The sequence below is a fragment of the Cetorhinus maximus genome, chromosome 3, assembly GCF_964194155.1.
Source record: "Cetorhinus maximus chromosome 3, sCetMax3.hap1.1, whole genome shotgun sequence".
In the NCBI taxonomy this organism is placed as follows: domain Eukaryota; kingdom Metazoa; phylum Chordata; class Chondrichthyes; order Lamniformes; family Cetorhinidae; genus Cetorhinus; species Cetorhinus maximus.
Window position 1 is genome coordinate 200,176,003 of NC_135881.1, and position 21,123 is coordinate 200,197,125.

The 21,123-nt window shown below is 43.4% G+C and overlaps 1 protein-coding gene across 5 annotated transcripts in view; it reads left to right on the forward strand.

The window, feature by feature from the left end:
• The window catches only part of ulk4 (unc-51 like kinase 4), a 411,327-nt gene that overhangs the window by 122,980 nt on the left and 267,224 nt on the right, over positions 1-21,123 (forward strand). For all 5 annotated transcript variants that reach the window (XM_078539600.1, XM_078539595.1, XM_078539598.1 and 2 more), the window contains one exon: positions 7,091-7,174. In XM_078539600.1, the coding sequence (XP_078395726.1) occupies positions 7,091-7,174 (84 nt within the window). The remainder of the gene's footprint in view (positions 1-7,090; positions 7,175-21,123) is intronic.

A 21,123-nucleotide genomic window follows, 5' to 3' on the forward strand; every position in this document is an offset into this window, starting at 1 on the left:
AGATCATGGCTGATCTGTTTCTTCATTCCATTTACCCGCCTTTGTCCCATTTCCCTATGTAACCTTTCTCAACAAAAATCTATCAATGTCAGTTTTGAAAGGTTCAGTTGACCTAGCCTCAGCTATTTGGGTATAGAGTTCTTGATTTCCATTACACCTGATGGGATGCGCTTCTTCAGGGACATTACATTGACTGAAGGCACACTCGTTGAACCACACAATTCTTGGTATTTCCCAAGCCTATGGTTTGAAATGTTTGTTCAGATGTATTCTAAATGGAACAGAAATCAGTAAAAATCTGACGGGGCATTACTGTAATGAGGTCTATAAATAGTTTGGAACTGATTCCAACCACATGCACTAGAGTTGGTAAAATCTCTCAATTCTTTCCACATTTTACCTCATTGGTTGCAAAACCTCATCATAGATGTGCTCAAAGATATTGCTTAGACCCAGGCTGGCTTTATCATAGAGTTCCCCATTTCCAAAATTTTGTAAGACTTTGATAGGAATTTATTTGCATCTGGAGATTATGTGAATATGTAAAGAATATTAGATTTCTTGCCACAATTCTGGTCTTCCTCATCTTTGAGTGTAGTCCAGGCTCCAAAATATAGAAGCTCCTTCACAGCCTGATTCATTTGAGGGCAGGAATCCTAGATCGGGTCCTGCCTGCCATTTTTAAAGGGCTCCCAAGTTGGCCCATCTTGGCAAAAATCCGGGTCCTAGCTTAAGACCTGAGGAGAATTCCATTCTTGATTTTTGACTGTACAAAAACAGCACAGCCTAGAAATTACTATCACCATAAAGGCATATACTGGCAGTGATTCAGGGAGGCGAGTCCATAAAATTGGGAATGTAGCTTGGTGCACTTTCACTGATCAGTTCTGCTACTTCCTATATTGCCAGCAGTGAGTGTTCTATAACCTGCTGTGCACAATACATGTGTAAATTTAATTAACGCTGTTAATACCAGCATAATTGTCAGTGAATATAAAGAATGAACTGAACCATATTTATGAACCTCCACTTATAATTTGGGAGTCGGAGTGGAACCAAAATCTCGTGTGGTTTTGGTTCCCAGAAAATGAAAATGTTGTCCTGTGTACACCGCATGATGGGAGTTACATTCAGTGCCCCCCTGGAACTCAGGTTGACTAAAGATGAGAAAGAGTAGGAATAAACTGTCAAATATGGAGAATGGCACCAAGGGCTTGTTTTATATACCTGACGTTGCACTATCTAGTGCATGTACTAGAAGAACCATGGGACTGTGACCAAATTAAATTTTCCATCGTAAAATCCTTCCAAAAAGAATATGCAATCCAGATAGCATTGCTAATGATCCTCAAGGTCACCACAGTCCTCCTGTGACTACCAAAACAGGATGATGAATGCCAAAGCTTGGTTCGTCATGAGTCTCGCAACACTTTATTTTGCAGCAACAATCTGTTCCAGGTTTATTTGAATGGAAGAATAAGTGGAAGGCGAAAGCCACTGTTACGGCCAGCTGAGGAGGGGTCGGATGGCTCCCCTCTTTTCCCATTCCTTGTTTGACCGCAACTGTTTTTTTTTAAAAAGGATGTGTTTGCCAATTCAGTGAGTTTTTAACTGTTAATGCACTGCAACTATAAAAGACACACACACAAAGGTTTTCTTGAGTTTTACAAAAAGAATGGAGAATAGTTTTTATTGTACCACACACACACACTCGAAGTTCACGCAAACACAAATAAATTACAGAGTTGGAGGATAGACTAAGCAATTTAGAGCCCAATAAAATTAAAGGGGTATATGACTGATTGTTGGCTTGGCTGGCCTCAAGCTGAACAGGATGTCCTGCTGCTTCCAGCATTGAAGCGATTTAAAGATATAGACAGACGATTTATCTGAGCTTTTGGAGACAGCAGTTGCTGGGTTGAGTTTTTAAAATCTCTCACCTGGATAGTCAAAATCAGCAGAAACCATTCAAAACTGGCAAGTTGGATGGGGAGAGAGATAGAGAGAAATGGGGAGAAAGAGAGAGGGAACCCTCCGAGGCTCTTGTTCCTTCAACGTCTTAGTTGCTTGTCTTGATCTTCAGAAAAAAACAATTGCTTAAATATACAAATAGTTGGCTTGCCACATGGACCATCTCTCTCCAACAATCCAATGACCCAAATATCATGGCTAGTGGATTCCAATTGTAACTTGATTAGATCATGGCTAGGAATTGCTCTATCATCCAGGGTCTCATTGTTCAAATGATTATGTCGAATGCTTTGACTCCACCCAGTTTAGTACCCACGTGATTGTCTGGGTGCTTTGCTAATTAGAGAGGAGATGGCCCCTTTTCATACTCTTTTAAGACCACTGTTCCTGGTGTGGCTTTGCAGACAGTTTGACCTGAATTTGCGCTCTCGGCTTGTGAGCGCAGAGATGGGACACTTTTCGGCTCTGCAAACTTGTCCTGGAGAAAAATTGCCCCAGAATTTCCGATTTTTAGTCCGGGGCGGACTGCTGAAACTGGGAATTGTGGTGGGCGCCCCGAATAGAGTTCGGAAGCTGCCAAGTGCAAAGGCAAGTTTGGCGAAAAGCCTCCATGAGTGCTCCGGCACTTTGCTGAAAGTATCAAAAAATGAATGAAACAAACAGCCCTCAGCCCTCATGTACACTCACAGAATCACAATGTGCAGAAGAGGCCCTTCGGCCCATCGAGTCTGCACCGACACATGAGAAACACCTGACCTACCTACCTAATCCCATTTACCTGCACTTGGCCCATAGCCTTGAATGTTATGACATGCCAAGTGCTCATCCAGGTACTTTTTAAAGGATGTGAGGCAACCCGCCTCCACCACCCTCCCAGGCAGCACATTCCAGACCGTCATGGTCACTGTTAACCACTCGGCCAATCTTTGTGTCATCCACATAGTCATCTATATCATTTATATAATGACGAATAATAGGGGACCGAGCACAGATCCCTGTGGTGCACTACTGGACATGGGCTTCCATTCACTAAAGCAGCTTTCTGTCATCTCCCTCTGTCTCCTACAACGAAGCCAATTTTGAATCCACCTCATCAAATTACCCTGCATCCCATGTGCATTTGCCTTCTTTGTAAGTCTCCTTGTCAAAGGCTTTGCTGAAATCCATATAAACTACATCAACTGCACTACCCTCATCTACACGCCTGGTCACCTCCTCAAAAATTCAATCAAATTTGTTAGGCATGACCTCCCTCTGACAAAGCCATGCTGACTATCCCTGATCAAACCTTGCCTCTTGAAGTGGAGATAGATTCTCTCCATCAGAATTTTCTCCAACAGTTTCCCTACCACTGACGTGAGACTCATTGGTCTGTAGTTCCCTGGCTTATCTCTACAACCCTTCTTAAATAGCGGAACCACATTAGCTGTTCTCCAGTCCTCTGGCACCTCCCCCGTGGCCAGAGAGGAATTAAAAATTTGGGTCAGAGCCCCTGCGATCTCCTCCCTTGCCTTCCTCAGCAGTCTGGGACACAAATCATCCAGACCTGGAGATGTGTCCACTTTTAAGCCTGCCAACACCTCCAATACCTTGTCATTCCCTATATCAATTTGCTCAAGAATCTTGCAGTCTCTCCCCCCGAGTTCCATACTTTCATCCTTATTCTCTTGGGTGAAGACGGATGTGAAGTATTCGTTCAACACTGTACCGATGTCCTCTGGCTCCACCCATAGATTGCCCCCTTGGTCCCTAATGGACCCTAGTCTTTCCCTGGTTATCCTCTTCCCATTGATATACTTAGAGAATATCTTTGGATTTTCCCTACTTTTACCAGCCAGAGCTTTCTCATATCCTCTCTTTGCTCTCCTAATTGCTTTCTTAAGCTCCACCCTGCACTTTCTGTACTCCACTAATGCCTCTGCTGATTTGCTCTCCTTCTACCTGCTAAAAGCCTCTCTTTTCCTTTTCATCGTACCCTGAATATCTCTGGTCATCCATGGTTCTCTGGGCTTGTTACTCCTTCCTATCACCCTAGAGGGAACATGTACCCTCCCCATTTCCTTTTTGAACGCCGCCCACTGGTCTTCTGTAGATTTCCCCACAAGTAGCTGTTCCCAGTCTGCCTTGGCTAGATCCTGCCTTATTTTACTAAAATCCACTCTCCCCCAGTCCAAAACATTTTTTTGCAACTTGTCGATCTCTTTGTCCGTAACTAGCTTAAACTGTACCATGTTGTGGTCGCTATCATGAAAATGCTCCACCACCATCACCTCAGCCACTTGTCCGGCTTCATTTCCCAGAATTAGGTCTAGCACTGTGCCGTCCCTTGTTGGACCCTCTACATATTGACCTAAAAAGTTCTCCTGTACACATTTCAAGAAATCCACTCCATCCAAGCCCTTAACACTATGTCTATCCCAATTAATATTGGGAAAGTTGAAATCACCCAATATAATTACCCTATTGTTATTATTCTTACACACTTCCGCAGATTGTGCACATATTTACTCCTCAATTTCCCACTGACTACCTGGGGGTCTTTAATAAACACCTAACAATGTGGCCGCCCCTTTTTTATTCCTAAGCTCTACCCACAAAGCTTCATTCGATGCCCCCTCCAAGATATCATCTCTCCTTATGCAGTAACTGACTCCTTAACTAATAATGCAATGCTTCCTCCTCTTTTACCCCCTTCCCTGTCTCACCTGAAGATTCTATATCCTGGAATGTTGAGCTGCCAATCCTGCCCCTCCCTCAACCACATCTCTGTGATGGCTACTATATCACAATTCCACGTGTCAATCCTCACCCTTAACTCATCTGTTTTACCTATAATACTCCTGGCATTAAAGTAGAGGTCACCCAGCCTTGCCTTACTCCCCTGAAACTTAATGCAGCTGTACCCCCTCTGACTTGATTGTTTTACTGTATTATGATGTGTCCCTATTCTGCTAACATTCTGTGTCCCCTCCCCCTGTCGAATTAGTTTAAACTCCTCCCAAAAACACTGGCAAACTCGCCCACAAGGATGCTAGTCCCGCTCTGGTTCAGATGTAGACCATCCCGCTTGTACAGGTACCACCTTCCCCAGAAATGGTTCCAGTGATCCAGGAATCTAAAACCCTCCCTTCTGCACCAACTCATAAGCCACGTATTCATCTGCACTATTCTCCTATTTCTGTGCTTGCTAGCACGTGGCACTGGGAATAATCCAGAGATTACAACCCGAGAGGTCCTGCTTTTCAGTCTACTGCCTAACTCCCTGAATTCTTGATGCAAGACCTCATCCCTCTTTCTACCTATGTCATTGGTACCAACATGTACCATGACCTCTGCCTTATCACCCTCCCCCTTCTGGATGCTTGCACACGAGCAGGGGAGAGACCTCATCCTGAGTGAAACACAGCCAGAGAGAGTGTGGGTATTGGCAATTTGGTGCACAGTGGTAATTCAGTGCAGAGAGGCAGAGGTGCTCTTTGCATTTTTTCTTTGCTATCCAACTTCTTAAACCTTCAGAGAGTGCTCTTGCCCTGCTGCAGCAGTAGAAGCTACAAGGGAGGGAAATGACTGGTAAGTAGTGGGTAAGGTCGGGTAAATATTTACTACTTTTATTGCTTATATTTTAAGGTATTTTTGTGGTTTATAGTTTGTATATTCTGTAGTAACAAGGATCGGGAAAGAAGAGCCCTAGATTAATTGATTTAAAAGGTCTAATTTAAAGGGATAAGCCATGGCAGGAGAGCTCAAAGCCGTGGTGTGCTCCTCATGCTCCATGTGGGAAGCCGGGAACATTTCCAGTGCCCGGGACCAGCATGTGTGCAGGAAGTGTGTCCAGCTGCAGCTCTTGGATGCTCGGGTTTCAGAGCTGGAATGGCGGCTGGGGACACTGTGGAGCATCCACGAATCTGAGAGCATCGTGGATAGCACGTTTAGAGAGGTGGTCACACCATAGCTAAAGGGACTTCCCCTGCTCTATCCATGCCAATCTTTTCCCCCTAATACATGCCATCACCCTCATACCCTCCATGCCAACCTATGCCCTCTACCCACTCTCCATGGCCTTTATAGCTCCATGACAACTTAGTGCCAACTCATGCCCTCACCCACCACCGTTGCTCTTACGCCTATCAGGCCAACTCACCAAGATCCACCATTGGCAGACCTCAGACCCATGCTGAGATTAAATAAAATTCTCAAGTGTCTGTTGGTGAACTCACTATATCAAAAAAGCTCTCCTTGATAAAAACTCATTCACTACATTTAACTTACTTTTATCCCTTATGAGAACAAACATTTGTATTCATAGTCCCACTTCAAAAAGTTCATAACCACTTAGAGTTGTCAGTCAACCTGTGACCTGTCAGGTACCCCACTGTGATAATGATAGGTTGTGAAATCAGGCATGCAGCATTAATTATGCCAGCAGACAGTGAAATAGCAAGCCTTGATTTTTTTAACACTGCAGAGTTTTTCCTAATATTTAAAGGGCGGGACATTTAAATGCCTTGACAGCTCTTTTTACAGTCCTCTTGACAGTTCCAATGAGTTTATGCACTTTTTATGCACATTCATGTCTAATTTTAACAATACCAACGGGCACCTTACCTCTCCTAAAGGGCAACTGACCTCTTCCCAAAGGTGACCATATTCAAAAGGGTACCTTACTTTTCCAAAAGCGTATTCGACCTCTCCAAAGAACTGTGGCAGCAGTAGATCTTCTCCTACAAGGTCCATAGTGTGCAAGTTGTGTTTTGGACCCACTATCCAAAATCAGATCTGACTGAGGCAGCTGTGTTTTAACATGTGCAGTTGCCTCCGTGAACCTCAGGTGTGCACATTAGAACCCGCTACCATCTTCAACCCTGCCATAGTCAAATATGTAAAGCAGTTTTTTGGTTGATACGGATGGTATTTTCCCTTGTAGCCATTCTTGCTATATTTTTTGAGAGGAGAATGCCATGGAGTTGCAAATTAAATAACCTTGACTGAAGAACAAGATTGTGAATTATATTTGTATTTGGGGGGAAAGAATAACTTTTTTCAATGCCTTTTATAACCCTCTAATGGCAAATTTAATTTACACTGACATATCCTTGTTGCTTCAATCACTTTGTTACAGGAGGAGAAAAGACCGCACTCAAGAGACCACTGGGCCATCCCCTCCATTACCTACACTGTGCTGATGAGATGCATTCGGGAAGGGGTAAGATTGTTTCTTGCCTCCAGAGAAATGAATAGCTGTACCAGCATTCTTTATTATGCTTCAGACATTGCATATATGTTCCAGGTTTATATTTACACATGTGCAGTTTGTGTATATCATTTCCTAAATTAAAATTGCTCAGGGAAAGTCTCGGTCGACGTGTCCCAATAGTATCTCTCCTCTTTGTTTCCATGATTTTTGTCTGGAAACATCAAGCTTTGACAAAATAAATACACATGTTGTTTTGAAAATCCCTCATTATGAGTGCAGCGATTCCCACAAGGGCTGTGAATTTACCAAAATAATGGGAAGTTATCCTGAAAGCATGAACACTTATCCGGTGTATTTGCTATACTAACTTACCGGTAATGCATATAAATATTTGGAACAGTTCTGTTTTTATGTGCTAAATTGGTTGTGTACCTAGCTACAACTTGACTGCAGTAAAAATTGTCGGCTTATTTAAATCCAAACTTTTATTTCCTATTTTGCAACAAGTTGCCAATCACTCACCTACCAGCTATTCTGTGTCTCAGTGAATTGGCAGTTGGATTCCAAATATAAATTGTTGAGAAACAGTTCAGCCCATTTTCATTGCACTTTATAGAAACAAAATATATATTCATTCCAGTCAATCATAGTTAAACTTCTCAGTGATGCTATTTTCATTTAACTAGGCTAATTTGCAATATGTAATCTTTGCACATTGACTTCTGTTTATCCTTTTTAAACTGAGTTTTTTCTGGGAATGGAGCTGGGGTGCGGGTGAGGAAGAAGAAACATCCTCAGGTTTCATTGAAGCTCCTTCTCCTGAGTTAATTAAGCAATAACTGGTTTGGGTCCTGGTGCTTCTACAGGCTGGGGAAACATTGATCCCAAAGGGACTGTGATAACAAATCTCTGGTGGCTCTGCAAATTGAATTAGTGTGACAGTCTTATTGAGCTTATTTAGAGTACTGGAACAAACTTTGGCCTTTTTTCTCCAGCAATAATAAGTAGCCATCACTATCAGGCATTCAGATGCCACATCTCAGGGTCTTCAGATAATATCAAGAGGTGCTACACACCCTTAAGGTGGAAGAGAAACAATATGCAGGGGAATTGTAATTATGGCCAAACATCCTATAAGAATATATTTTAATATTAATGAAAACTGTTCCATGTGTATCTGAATTTTAATTAAATATTACTGTATAATTAAGCATTGAGTATTTTTCATTTGTATCCTGGCAACTGATTTCTGATGGGTAGTTTTGTTTGAAAGTAGGGAATAATTTGCTGTCACCAATTATAGGTTCTTTTCACAGTCTCAGGATAAGGGACCGATCATTTTGGACTGAGATGAGGAGAAATTACTTCACTCAGAGGGTTGTGAATCTTTGGAATTTTCTACCCCAGAGGGTTGTGGATGCTCCATCGTTGAATACATTTAAGGCTGAGATAGACAGATTTTTGGTCTCTCGGGGAATTAAGGGATATGAGGTGCGGGTGGGAAAATGGAATTGAAGCCCAAGATCAGCCATGATCATATTGAATGGCAGAACAGGCTTGACGGGCCATATGGTCTACTCCTGCTCCTATTTCTTGTGTTCTCATGTTCTGTAGCCTTATTTGAGCTGCATTTAATGATGCCCAAATGTTCCTTTAATTTATGAAGGTGTTATCATCATTTTAGTTAGTGATCAGAATATTAATCTGACATATTCACAAACAATACTATTAATGATGATGGTTAGTTTTAGACAGAACTCAGCAAATAACAGCGTGTTCCTTCCCCTTCTGTTCAAGTGACCTCCTTAGCAAGCTGACTAAGAAAGCAATATTACTGTGTAAATGGACCAATTCTGCTCCAAAGCAAAAAATGTTGGAAACTCATTGTGATGGGAACTCAGAATTTAAAAAAAGGGCAAAAATTCAGTTTTCCTGTCTTTATAGTGCTGCAAAACTTGCTTAACAAAATATGAACATTATTGTGCAACAACACTCATTATACATTCACCTTGATTTTGATATTACTAAATTCCACATAGTGCTAGAGGGAAAAACACCTACAAATTGCACTGAAAAAGCACTAATTATGGGCCGAATCTTCTGAGGAGTGGCAATCACTGTCAGATTGCAATTCCATTCCTATTTACTTACCTTGCACCGAAGCTGCACATTTCTCACCTGGATCCAAATCAGACCTGCTCAGAAATGTGGAGTGTACCGGTTCTGGGGTCCTTTCTTTGTAGTGCAGGACCATTGGGGGAAGCCAAGCCTTTTATTCTGGTAAGTTTAAATGTCCCAAAGACACTTCGACAAGCTGGGAGAGAAAGTAAGTGGGTGAGGGAGTAGGGTGATAGTCAGGTCCAGGGTAGTCGGAGAGGGGTTGGGGGTAAAGTCAGATCGGGGGGTAGTCAGGGCAATGGTTGGGGAATAGTCGGGTGGTCAGGGGTGTAGTTGTGTCGGGAGGTGCAGTTGGGAGGGCCGGGGGGGATTGGATATTGGGGAAGTGGGGATTGCCAGGTCGGTGGGGTAGTTGGTTCCGGGACGGGTAGTCAGGGGGTCAGGAGTAGTCGGGTTAGGGGGGTGGTTGGGGTTTGGGGGATAGTTGGGAGAGGGGGGTCGGGGGCATTGTCTGGTCAAGGGGCCAGGGGCTAGGCGGATGGTCAGTGGGGAGAGGGGTAGTCAGGGGGTCTAGGGTAGAGCCAGGGTGTCAGTAGTATAGCTCCCCAGGAGTTAGAACTGCTTTAAATCCTTCTAACTTTTCCTGGGTAACTATTCTACTAAGTAAGTCTGAACCATCTGAAGTCTCTGACTTTAACTCAGAGTTGCGGAGGGCTCCAGACGCAGGGAAATTGCCTATCGGCAGTCCAAACTTCCCAAGCAGTTACTGTGTAGTCAGTGCATGGACTTCCGAGGGGTCCACCCGGGCATCTTGGGGTTTGCGTGCTGTACATTTCAGTCAAAACAATAGGATCTCTGTATCCAGAACCATGAAGCAGCTTTCACGGAATTTATTTTGGAGTTTTGTCAGCTTTCTGGATAAACAAACTAACTACTACTTGTGCCAGTTAGATGTCAAGTTAGCTGCAGGAAAATTGAAAAATAAGCCTTCTGACAGGTACTTTATGATTGACCAGTTTTCCTTTGTTCCCATTTTCAAATTCATGTTGAACGAGACCAGCAAAGTAAATTTGGGAACATCTAGTGTTCTGATTGGTGCGAATTAAGCATCAGCAAAAATGGAAGAACGTTTTTTGAGAATCATGGAATGATACAGAAGAAGGCTAGTCAGCCTGTTGTGCTAGTGCTGGCTGTTTGAAAGAGCCATCTATGTGGTCCCACTCCCCAGCTCATTCCCCATAGCCCTGCACATTCTCCCCTTTAAGTATTTAACCTATTCCCAGTTCAAAGTTACGATTGAATCTGCTAGCGCCGCCTTTTCAGGCAGTGCATTACAAATCATCATAACTCGCTAAATTCTTTTTTCCTCAGATCACCTTTGGTTCTTTTGTCAATCACCTTAAATCTGTATCCTTTGATTATGGACCCTTCTGCCACTGGAAACAGTGTATCCTTATTTACACTATCCAAACCCTTGATGAATAGGAAAATATCCCCAGTACCTGAAACAAAAAAAAAGTATATCTAAACTCTTCTGCCCTACTTCTTGGATGGTAAAGTACTTTTTAATTCCTTTTTTTGGAACACATTTTAGCTGTGCTATTTACTGAGTCAGTTCTGAATTTGTAAGTCTCTGATCTCTCCATAACCAAAAAGTATGCCAATTAGGACTAACTCAATGAGAGCTGCTGTTTGATGGGCCCACCACAAAGATCAGCTGAGAGGCTGTTTTCAGAAAGAAATTTAACGATCACTGTATGCAACCTTCAATCATATCCTAAAATTAGAGTATATGAATTGGATAGGCAATTAATCTAACCAAGGACTAAACTGTCTCCATATTATGTGTACTCATGTACACTATATAATAAAACGAACAGAAAGGTGAACATGACTCAAGTGGGTTAATGTGAGATTGAGCCATCCACACATGGGAGCATATTAGGTGATTTTGTATTGGAGGATACAGTAAGCAGTTGCTCGGTGTAGCAATTTCAATGCCAGTGAGAGGCCGGAACTATTTTGTTGCTGGGGACTTATTAGCATGGAAGTGCTTAGCTGCCAGCACAAACCAAGCACTGACAACTAGTGCTCTGAGGGGTGGTAAAATTTCAAGAATCATTGCAAAACTGAGCAGCCAGAACTCCAGTGAAGGAAAGGACTAGTCTAAATCTTGGGAGAACTGGTGGCAGACTGGGGGTCTAACATTTGGAGGCTTTTAAACAAAACATCTAAAGAGCAATTATGCTAATCCTGTTGCTAAAAGAAAATGCTCACCAAACCATTATTTTCACTTCATCAGCATGGGATCCTTTTACTGTTTGTTATTGCTTTCCTCTCTGGGCAGTGAGTAGATACAGCGCTCCGCAGGTGCTGTGCCATCCTGTGGGAAAATGGCATTGGAGTCCTATAAATGTCATGGGACCCCAATTTGCTTTGCCTAATGAGGCCCTAGAGTGCAAGCCACCCATATGCAGCCCCCCCCCCCTCCTTAAAAATGGCAGCAGGGAGGACTCGGGCAAGAAGATGGTGGAAATGTTTTTTTTTTAATTTTGTCTCGCTGCAATCTGTTGGAAAACGGGGCAGTAGACAGACCATAGTCGTTACGATAATGTAATGGACTTGTTCAGATTTTCAGTTAATGGTTAAAAAATGAATTCTTGAAGAAGACTAATTTGCTCTAAATGCAATAGATGTAGATAAAGTTAGTCGGTCCATGAAGGAAATGTAAATCATACCAATGATACAAAACATTAAGATATAGAGTGTTTAAGCCAGTATGCCTTTTCGTCATGCATTTAATGGAACAGGATTTCACAGAAACAAATAAGAAAATAAATTGGTTTTTAAATTACATGCACACTTAATGTACCCCGAACAGGTATACACTTAAGTGGAGTAGGCAATATAATGAAGCAAACTGTTCTTTATTAATACCTCATTGGTAGTGTTCCCCTGTGTGCTAATTATGGCAGTATCCTATTACATTTCTGCTGTGGCTTTAAGGTGATGAGATTTTTTTTAAAGCTCCTGCTGTGCTGTCTACATAAAAGTTTTATCCAGTCACATTTCAGTTCACAATTAACTAAACTGACAGCATCTGTTAGTAGTGTTAAAGGTTGGGTCTTTCAGTTTTTTACTTAATGGTTAATCATCCCGTAATCATCCCATTTTCCCCAATAGGCACAAAGAACAGACATTACAGATGGCAGATTAAAAATGCATGCACATGAGTGACTGTCACTGTTGCATATGAATGGAGCTCCTTTATCGTCTCTCTCCTCTGCTATGTTATCTAATACATGATGAGTTTTAAAATCAATTTCACTGGAGTGAACAAAAAGTAGGATGCTGGAAATCTGAAACAAAGAAGGAAACACTCTGCGGATCAGGCAGCATTTGTGGAGAGGACAGAGAAATTGTTTCAACTACAGAACCCTCATAACCCAATGCCTGAACTGCTGAATGTTCACTGGAGTGAAATTTACTTTGCAAATATTATTTCTAATATTGTAACTCATCATTATTGCTGATGATAAATGTACTTTTGAAGCTACTTTTCACCAAAAACCAAGTGCTTATAAAATTGTGGACCAAAACTACTTTTATATTGATTTTCAGCCACTGACTCCCACAGTCCAGATCTCATTCACATAAAGACCAGGTGAAAATAAAACTCGCAAATTTATTTAGACTGGGGAAACTTGTTTTTCTCTCTGTCTAAGGATAGACTTATAGACTCATTGACGTCTACAGCACAGAAGGAAGCCATTCGGCCCATCGTGTCTGTGCTGGTTAACAAAGATCTGACTACACTAATCCCATTTTCCAGCGCTTGGCCCATAGCCCTGGAGGCTATGGCAGCGCAAGTGAATATCTAAATACTTCTTAAATGTTACGAGAGTTTCTGATTCAACCACCCTTTCAGGCAGTGAGTTCCAGACTCCCACCACCCTCTGGGTGAAAAAATTTCTCCTCAACTCCCCTCTTAGCCTTCTGCCTCTTACCTGAAACCTATGCCCCCTGGTTATTGACCCCTCTACTAATGGAAAAGGTACATTCCTATCCACCCTATCTATGCCTCTCACAATCTTATACACCTCTATCAGGGCTCCTCTCAACCTTCGTTGCTCCAAGGAAAACAACGCCAGCCTATCCAATCTTTCCTCATAGCTCAGACCCTCCAGCCCAGCCAGCATCCTGGCAAATCTGCTCTGCACCTCTCCAGTGCAATCACATCCTTCCTATAATGTGATGACCAGAACTGCACACAGTACTCCAGTTGCGGCCTAACCAGCATTTCATACAGTTCCAGCATAACCTCCCTGCTCTTGTATTCTATGCCTCAGCTAATAAAGGCAAGTATCCCATATGTCTTCTTAACCACCTTATCTATCTGCCCTGCTACCTTCAGGGATTTATGGATAGGCACACCAAGGACCCTCTGATCTTCAGTGCTTTCCAGGGTCCTACCATTCACAGTGTAATCCCTTGCCTTGTTAGCCCTCCCCAAATGCATTACCTCACACTTTTCCGAGTTGAATTCCATTTGCCACTGCTCTGCCCACTTGACAAGTCCATTGATATCGTCCTGCAGTTTACAGCTATCCTCCTCACTATTTACCACCCTAGCAAGTTTTGTGTCATCCACAAACTTCTTGATTATACCCCCTACAATTAAGTCCAAATCATTTATGTACACCACAAACATCAAGGGCCTCAGCACCAGGCATTGCAGAGTCTCACTGGAAGGAGACTTCCAGTCACAGAAACATCCCTCTGCTTCCTGCCTCTCAGCCAATTTTGGACCCAACGTGCCACTTTGTCTTGGCTCTTACTTTCTTGACCAGTCTGCCATGAGGAACTTTATCAAAAGCTTTGCTAAAGTCCATGCAGACCACATCAAATGCATCACCCTCATCAACACTCCTGGTTACCTCCTCAAAAAATTTGATCAAATGTGTCAAACGTGACCTTCCCTTAACAAATCCATGCTGGCTATCCCTGATTAACCTGTGTCTCCAAGTGCAGATATATTCTGTCCGTCAGAATTCTTTCTAGTAACTTCCCCACCACCGAGGTTAGACTGACTGGCCCTTAATTTCCTTGTTTATCCCTTCCTCCCTTTTTTAATAATGGGACAACGTTAGCAGCCCTCCAGTCCTCTGGCACCTCACCTGTGGCCAGAGAGGATTTGAAAATTACTGCCAGGGCCCCTGATATCTCTTCCCTTACCTCCCTCAACAACCTGGGATACTTCTCATCCGGACCTGCGGATGTATCCACTTTTAAGGCCACAAAACCCGCTCGTACCTACTCTCTTTCTATGTCAGTTTCCTCTAATATTTCACAGTCCTTCACCCTGATATCTATATCTGCGTCACCCTTTTCCATTGTGAAGATACAAAGCATTCATTGCACCCATGTCTTCCGCGTTCACACACACATTGTCTCTATGGTCCCTAATTAGCCCTATTCTTGCCCTAGTTATCCTCTTGATCTTTAAATATTTTAAAAAAACCTTTTGGTTTTCCTTTATTCTACCCACCAATGCTTTCTCATGCACTCTCTTAGCTTTCATAATTTCCTTTTTAAGTTCCCTTCCACACTTTTTATAATCCTCTAGGCACTCTGCCTCATTGAGCCCTCGTTATCTGCCATAAGTTTCTCTTTTTTTCTGAATCCTAACCTTTATGCCCCTTGACATCCAGGGTTCTCCGGACTTGGTCCCCCCAGCCTTTGTCTTTACAGGAACATATTTACCCTGTACTCTCACTATTTCCTCCTTGAATGCCTCCCACTGCTCAGACACAGTTTTATCTGCAAGTAGCTGCTCCCATTCCACTTGGGCCAAATCCCATCTCATCTTAGTAAAATTAGCCTTTCCCCATTTTAGAACTTTTATTCCCGGCCCAACCTTATCCTTTTCCATAACTATCCTAAATCTAACCGAGTTATGATCACTATCTCCAAAATGCTCCTCTACTGATACGCCTTCTACCTGCCTGGGCTCATTTCAGAATATTAGGTCCAGAACTTCCAGTTCCCTGGCCCCAACCGCTTCCTCTTCACCGTGGATGTCCAATCCCTCTACACCTCCATCCCCCACCAGGATGGTCTGAGGGCCCTTAGCTTCTTCCTTGAACAGAGGCCCCAACAATCCCCATCCACCACTACTCTCCTCCGTCTGGCTGAACTTGTTCTCACACTGAACAATTTCTCCTTTAACTCCTCTCACTTCCTCCAAATAAAAGGTGTGGCTATGGGTACCCGCATGGGCCCCAGCTATGCCTGTCTCTTTATGGGGTATGTGGAACATTCCTTGTTCCAGTCCTACTCCGGCCCCCTCCCACAACTCTTTCTCCGGTACATCGATGATTACTTCGGTGCTGCTTCATGCTCTCGTCGGGACCTGGAAAAATTTATTAATTTTGCTTCCAATCTCCACCCCTCCATCATCTTCACATGGTCCATCTCTGACACTTCTCTTCCCTTCCTTGACCTCTCTGTCTCAATTTCTGATGATAGACTGTCCACCAATATCCATTACAAGCCTACCGACTCCCACAGCTACCTCGACTACAGCTCCTCACACCCCGCTTCCTGTAAAGACTCCATCCCATTCTCTCAGTTCCTTCGCCTCCGTCGCATCTGTTCTGATGACGCTACCTTCAAAAACAGCTCCTCTGACATGTCCTCCTTCTTCCTTAACCGAGGTTTTCCACCCACGGTTGTTGACAGGGCCCTCAACCGTGTCCGGCCCATATCCCGCGCATCCTCCCTCACGCCTTCTCCTCCTTCCCAGAAACATGATAGGGTCCCCCTTGTCCTCACTTATCACCCCACCAGCCTCCGCATTCAAAGGATCATCCTCCGCCATTTCCGCCAACTCCAGCATGATGCCACCACCAAACACATCTTCCCTTCACCCCCCTTGACGGCATTCCGTAGGGATCGTTCCCTCCGGGACACCCTGGTCCACTCCTCCATCATCCCCTACTCCTCAACCCCCACTTATGGCACCTCCCCATGCCCACGCAGAAGATGCAACACCTGCCCCTTCACTTCCTCTCTCCTCACCGTCCAAGGGCCCAAACACTCCTTTCAAGTGAAGCAGCATTTCACTTGCATTTCCCCTAACTTAGTCTACTGCATTCGTTGCTCCCAATGCGGTCTCCTCTACATTGGAGAGACCAAACGCAAACTGGGCGACCGTTTTGCGGAACACCTGCGGTCTGTCCGCAAGAAAGACCCAAACCTCCCTGTCGCTTGCCATTTTAACACTCCACCCTGTTCTCTTGCCAACATGTCTGTCCTTGGCTTGCTGCATTGTTCCAGTGAAGCCCAACGCAAACTGGAGGAACAGCACCTCATCTTCCGACTAGGCACTTTACAGCCTTCCGGACTGAATATTGAATTCAACAACTTTAGATCTTAAACTCCCCCTCCCCCCATCCCCACCCCGTTTCTTCCCCCCCCCCCCCCCCACTTTTTTTTCAATAATTTATATAGATTCTTCTTTCCCCACCTATTTCCATTATTTTTAAATCTAAAACTAAAACCTCTAGTCTTTCCACCCCACCCCCACTAGAGCTGTACTTTGAATATCCTGTCTTCCATTCTTAATTAGCACTTTTCTCAGACAAAGACCACCACCTTCAACACCTCTTTGACCCTTTTGTCTGTGACATCTTTTGATTATCTGCTCATCTCCACAATCATCACACCACACCCTCAATGTGTCTCTCCCCCCCCCACCCCCCCCCACCCACCTTAAACCAATTTATATTTCTGCTTTCTTCTAACTATGCTCCAGTTCTGCCGAAGGGCCATGAAGGCTCGAAACGTTAACTGATTTCTTCTCCGCCGATGCTGCCAGACTTGCTGAGTTTTTCCAGGTAATTCTGTTTTTGTTTTGGATTTCCAGCATCCGCAGTAGCTTTTAGCTTTTTGTTTTTATCTTTGTGCCCCCTCCCTTGTTGGGCTTTCTACATACTGGCTAAAAAGGTTCTCCTGGATGCAAAAGAATTTTGCTTCCTCCCTACCTTGCACACGAAAACTATCCCGGTTAATATTTGGGTAGTTAAAATCCCCTACTATTACTGCCCTATTATTTTTACACTTCTCTGAAATTTGATTACATATTTGATCCTCTATCTCTCCCTGACTGTTTGGGGGCCTATAGTACACACCCAACAGCATCTTTGCCCCTTTTGTGTTTTTCACTTCTACCCATATGGCTTCATTTGATCATCCTTCCAAGATATTATCCCTCCTCACTGCTATAATTGATCCCTTGATCAATATTGCAACCCTCCCTTCTTTTCTATCCCCCTATCTATCTTGTCTGAATACCATATAACCAGGAATGTTGAGCTGCCAATCCTGCCCTCCTTTTAGCCAAGTCTTGGCCATAGCTGTGATATCATGCTCCTCCGTGCCTATCTGTGCTCTCATCTCATCTGTCTTATTCCTCGGGCTCCTTGCATTAAAATGTATTCCATTTAGCTTTGCTGAGCTTCTTATCTAGCCCGTGTTTCCTCTGCCTTCCAGACTCACTAGCGTTTTAATTTCTAATTCCATCTCAGCTTCTCTCCCCTCTGAACTACTTTTCAGGATCCCATCCCCCTGCCAATTTAGTTTAAATCTGCCCCAACAGCATTGGCAAACCTCCCTACGAGGATGTTGGTCCCGTTCCTGTTCAGATGTAACCCGTCCAACTTGTACAGGTCCCACCTCCTCCAGAAACAGTCCCAATGCCCCAAGAATCTAAAGCTCTCCTTCCTGCACCATCTCTCCAGCCACACATTCATCTGCTCTATCCTTCTGTTCCTATACTCACTACTGCGTGGCACTGGTGGTAATCTGGAGATTACTACCTTTGAAGTTCCTGCTTTTCAATTTCCTATCTAACTCCCTAAAGTCTGTTTGCGGGACCTCATTTTCTTCTCTGTTTGCAGGACCTCATTTCCCTTTCTTCCTATGTCATTGGTCCCAACATGGACTACGACCTCTGGCTGTTCAATCTCCCCCTTCAGAATGTCCTGCAGCTGTTCCGTAACATCCTTTACCCTGGCAGCCAGGAAGCAACAAATACCATCCTGGAGTCACGTCTATGGCCGCAGAAGCACCTGTCAACTCCCCTCACTAATGAATCCCCTCACATTATTGCCCTTCCACACTTCTTCCTCTCGTCCTGAGTAGCTGGACCACCCACAGTGCCATGGCCTTTGCTCTGATTGGCCTCCAAAGAGGAACTGTCACTCTCACCGTTTTCCAAGGCCAAAAAACAGTTTCCGAGCGAGATTCACTCAGGGGATTCCCTCACTACCTGCCTGGTCCCCTTCTTCTGTCTGGTGGTCACCCATTCCCTCTCTGCTTGCACTTCCTTAAGCTGCGGGGTGACCACATCCTGTAATGTGTTATCCACGACCTTCTCAGCCACGTGAATGCACCATAGTGCCCCCAGCTGCCTCTCAAGCTCCAAAACCCGGAGCTCAAGTTGCTCCAGTCGGAGGTACCTCCTGCACACATGGTCATCCAGACCGCCAGGAGTGTCAAGGATTTCCCACATAGCACAGGATGTGCAAATCACAGGACTGAACTCCCCAGACATATCTTAACGAATATGGACCCTTGCTTTTATTTTACCCTTACTTCTACTTGAGTATAGACTAGATGCTAGATCTTCTAGATAGACTAGATCCTGTTGGTGCTGCTGACTGCCTGTCCCAGGGGCCTCCTCTCGCACTCTCCTCTAGGTGCTGCTGACTGCCTGTCCCAGGGGCCTCCTCTCACAGCCTCCTCTCACAGCCTCCTCTAGGTGCTGCTGACTGCCTGCCTCAGGGTCCTCCTCTCACACGCTCCTCTAGGATCTGCCGCTGACCTAATGTTGGCCACTGAAAATACTACCAGCAGCAGTTTGAATTTAGACCAGTACATGCTGATGTTATGGCATCATTTTGTTGTCAAAGAAAATGAACCTTTCTCTGATTTTGAATTGGTAATGGATCTGCAGGACATGCAGAGAAAATGTTTCCACTTATGGGAGAGCCCAAACTAGTGGGCACAAATATAAGATAGTCACTAATAAACCTAAAAAGAAATTCAGAAGAAATTTCTTTACTCAGGGGTGTGGTGAAAATGTGGGATTTGTGACCAAATGGAGTGGTTGAGGCGAATAGCATAGATGTCTTTAATGGGAAACTAGATTAGTAGATGAGGAAGGAATAAATTGATGGATATGTTGATAGGGTGAGAGAAAGTAAGTGGGATGAGGCTTGTGTGGAGGATAAGCATGGGAACAGATTTGTTGGGCAGAAGGGCCTGTTTCTATGCAGTAAAATTCAATGTGACATGACATATTTAATTACTTGGATTTGTGAATAGGAGGGAGTACGCCCAACTTTTCAGAAGTACTAAGCTAGGATTTGTGGTGAGTTGTGAGGGAAAAAAATCACAAACTCATTGACCTGTCTATTCCTGTCTCATTCTTTCAATAAGGGTGTACCATTTGCTACTTTCCTAACTTCCAGTACTAAGCAGAAAGGCAGAATATGGCATAATTGTAATAGAATGTTTACTTTTAGGTAACACTTTGGAACAAAGAATGGGAGTACAATTTAAACAGTGAAGAACACTGGCATGGAGGGTGGCAGATAAGCAAAGTGATTTAAGGACTCAGGTACACAAGTCATTACAAGCTAGTCTGCATCTGAAAATAGCATTTTAAAAAAAATGCAATGACATTCTGAGCTTCATCGCAAAAGTTAAAGAATGTAAAAGCAAGGACATACTGTTGAAATTAGACAGAGCATTGGTAGATCTGATTAGGTAGTATGTACTGGCTTGATCTTTCATCAGGATGATACCTGAGATAAAGGGGATAAATTATGAAGAGAGACTGGGTAAACTTGGCTCTATGCCCTGAAGATGAAGAGAGAAAGGGATGATTTGTTGAAATGTTTGAAATATTAAAAGGGAATTGACAGGATGGATGGGAATGTCTCTGGTCTGGGACAGTGAACTCAGAATGACTGGACATAATCTTAGAATTTATGCTTGTTTGCTTTTGAAAAGTGAATATAGGATAAACTTTTTCAAGGAAAAGGTTACATGAATGTGAAACACTTTGCCCCAGAAGGCAAATGATGCAAAATCAGTTGATGTCACAAGTGAATTCTATTCTTATTTGGAAGTAAGGGTTATGGAGAAATGGCCTAGAATTGAGATTTAAATGGCAGAGCAGCTTCAACAAGCCAAATGGTCTGCTACTGTTCCAATGAACATAAAATAAATTGTTGTTTTGATAGGATGTGGGATTTGAAGCACAGTTTAGGATCAGATACGTCACTGAGGTTGCACGTTGTCTGGCACAATCTGAACAAACAACCGTGGGTGGAAGTGAAGTCAGGGATTATAGTGAAAAATTTTGGCAGGTGCCAAGCAGAATAGCTTTGCTCTCGCCAGTAATAAGTTCTCAAACATTATCAATGTGCTCCATCCCAAACCTCATATGAGCAAAGATGCCCATTCCCAATTAAAGCATTTTTAAATATTTCACTTGGACATTTTTTAGTGAAGTAATATGTATGGATAAAAATGGTTTAACAATCAGTATTGTGCTGCATATGCCCAGTTCCTCATCTGATGCAGCTCGTTATAAAACCCAATACAGAGCTTCTAAAACCAGAACTGATGCTTGGGGCTATATTGCAATGCTTCATGACTCTCAGCCTTGAGGGACATTTAGTCAATGAGCTATGATCAGAAACAGCAAGCATTTTGAAGAAAAATGCAAAAAAAAAATTACTTCTTTAACAAAGACTTTTCCTTATATT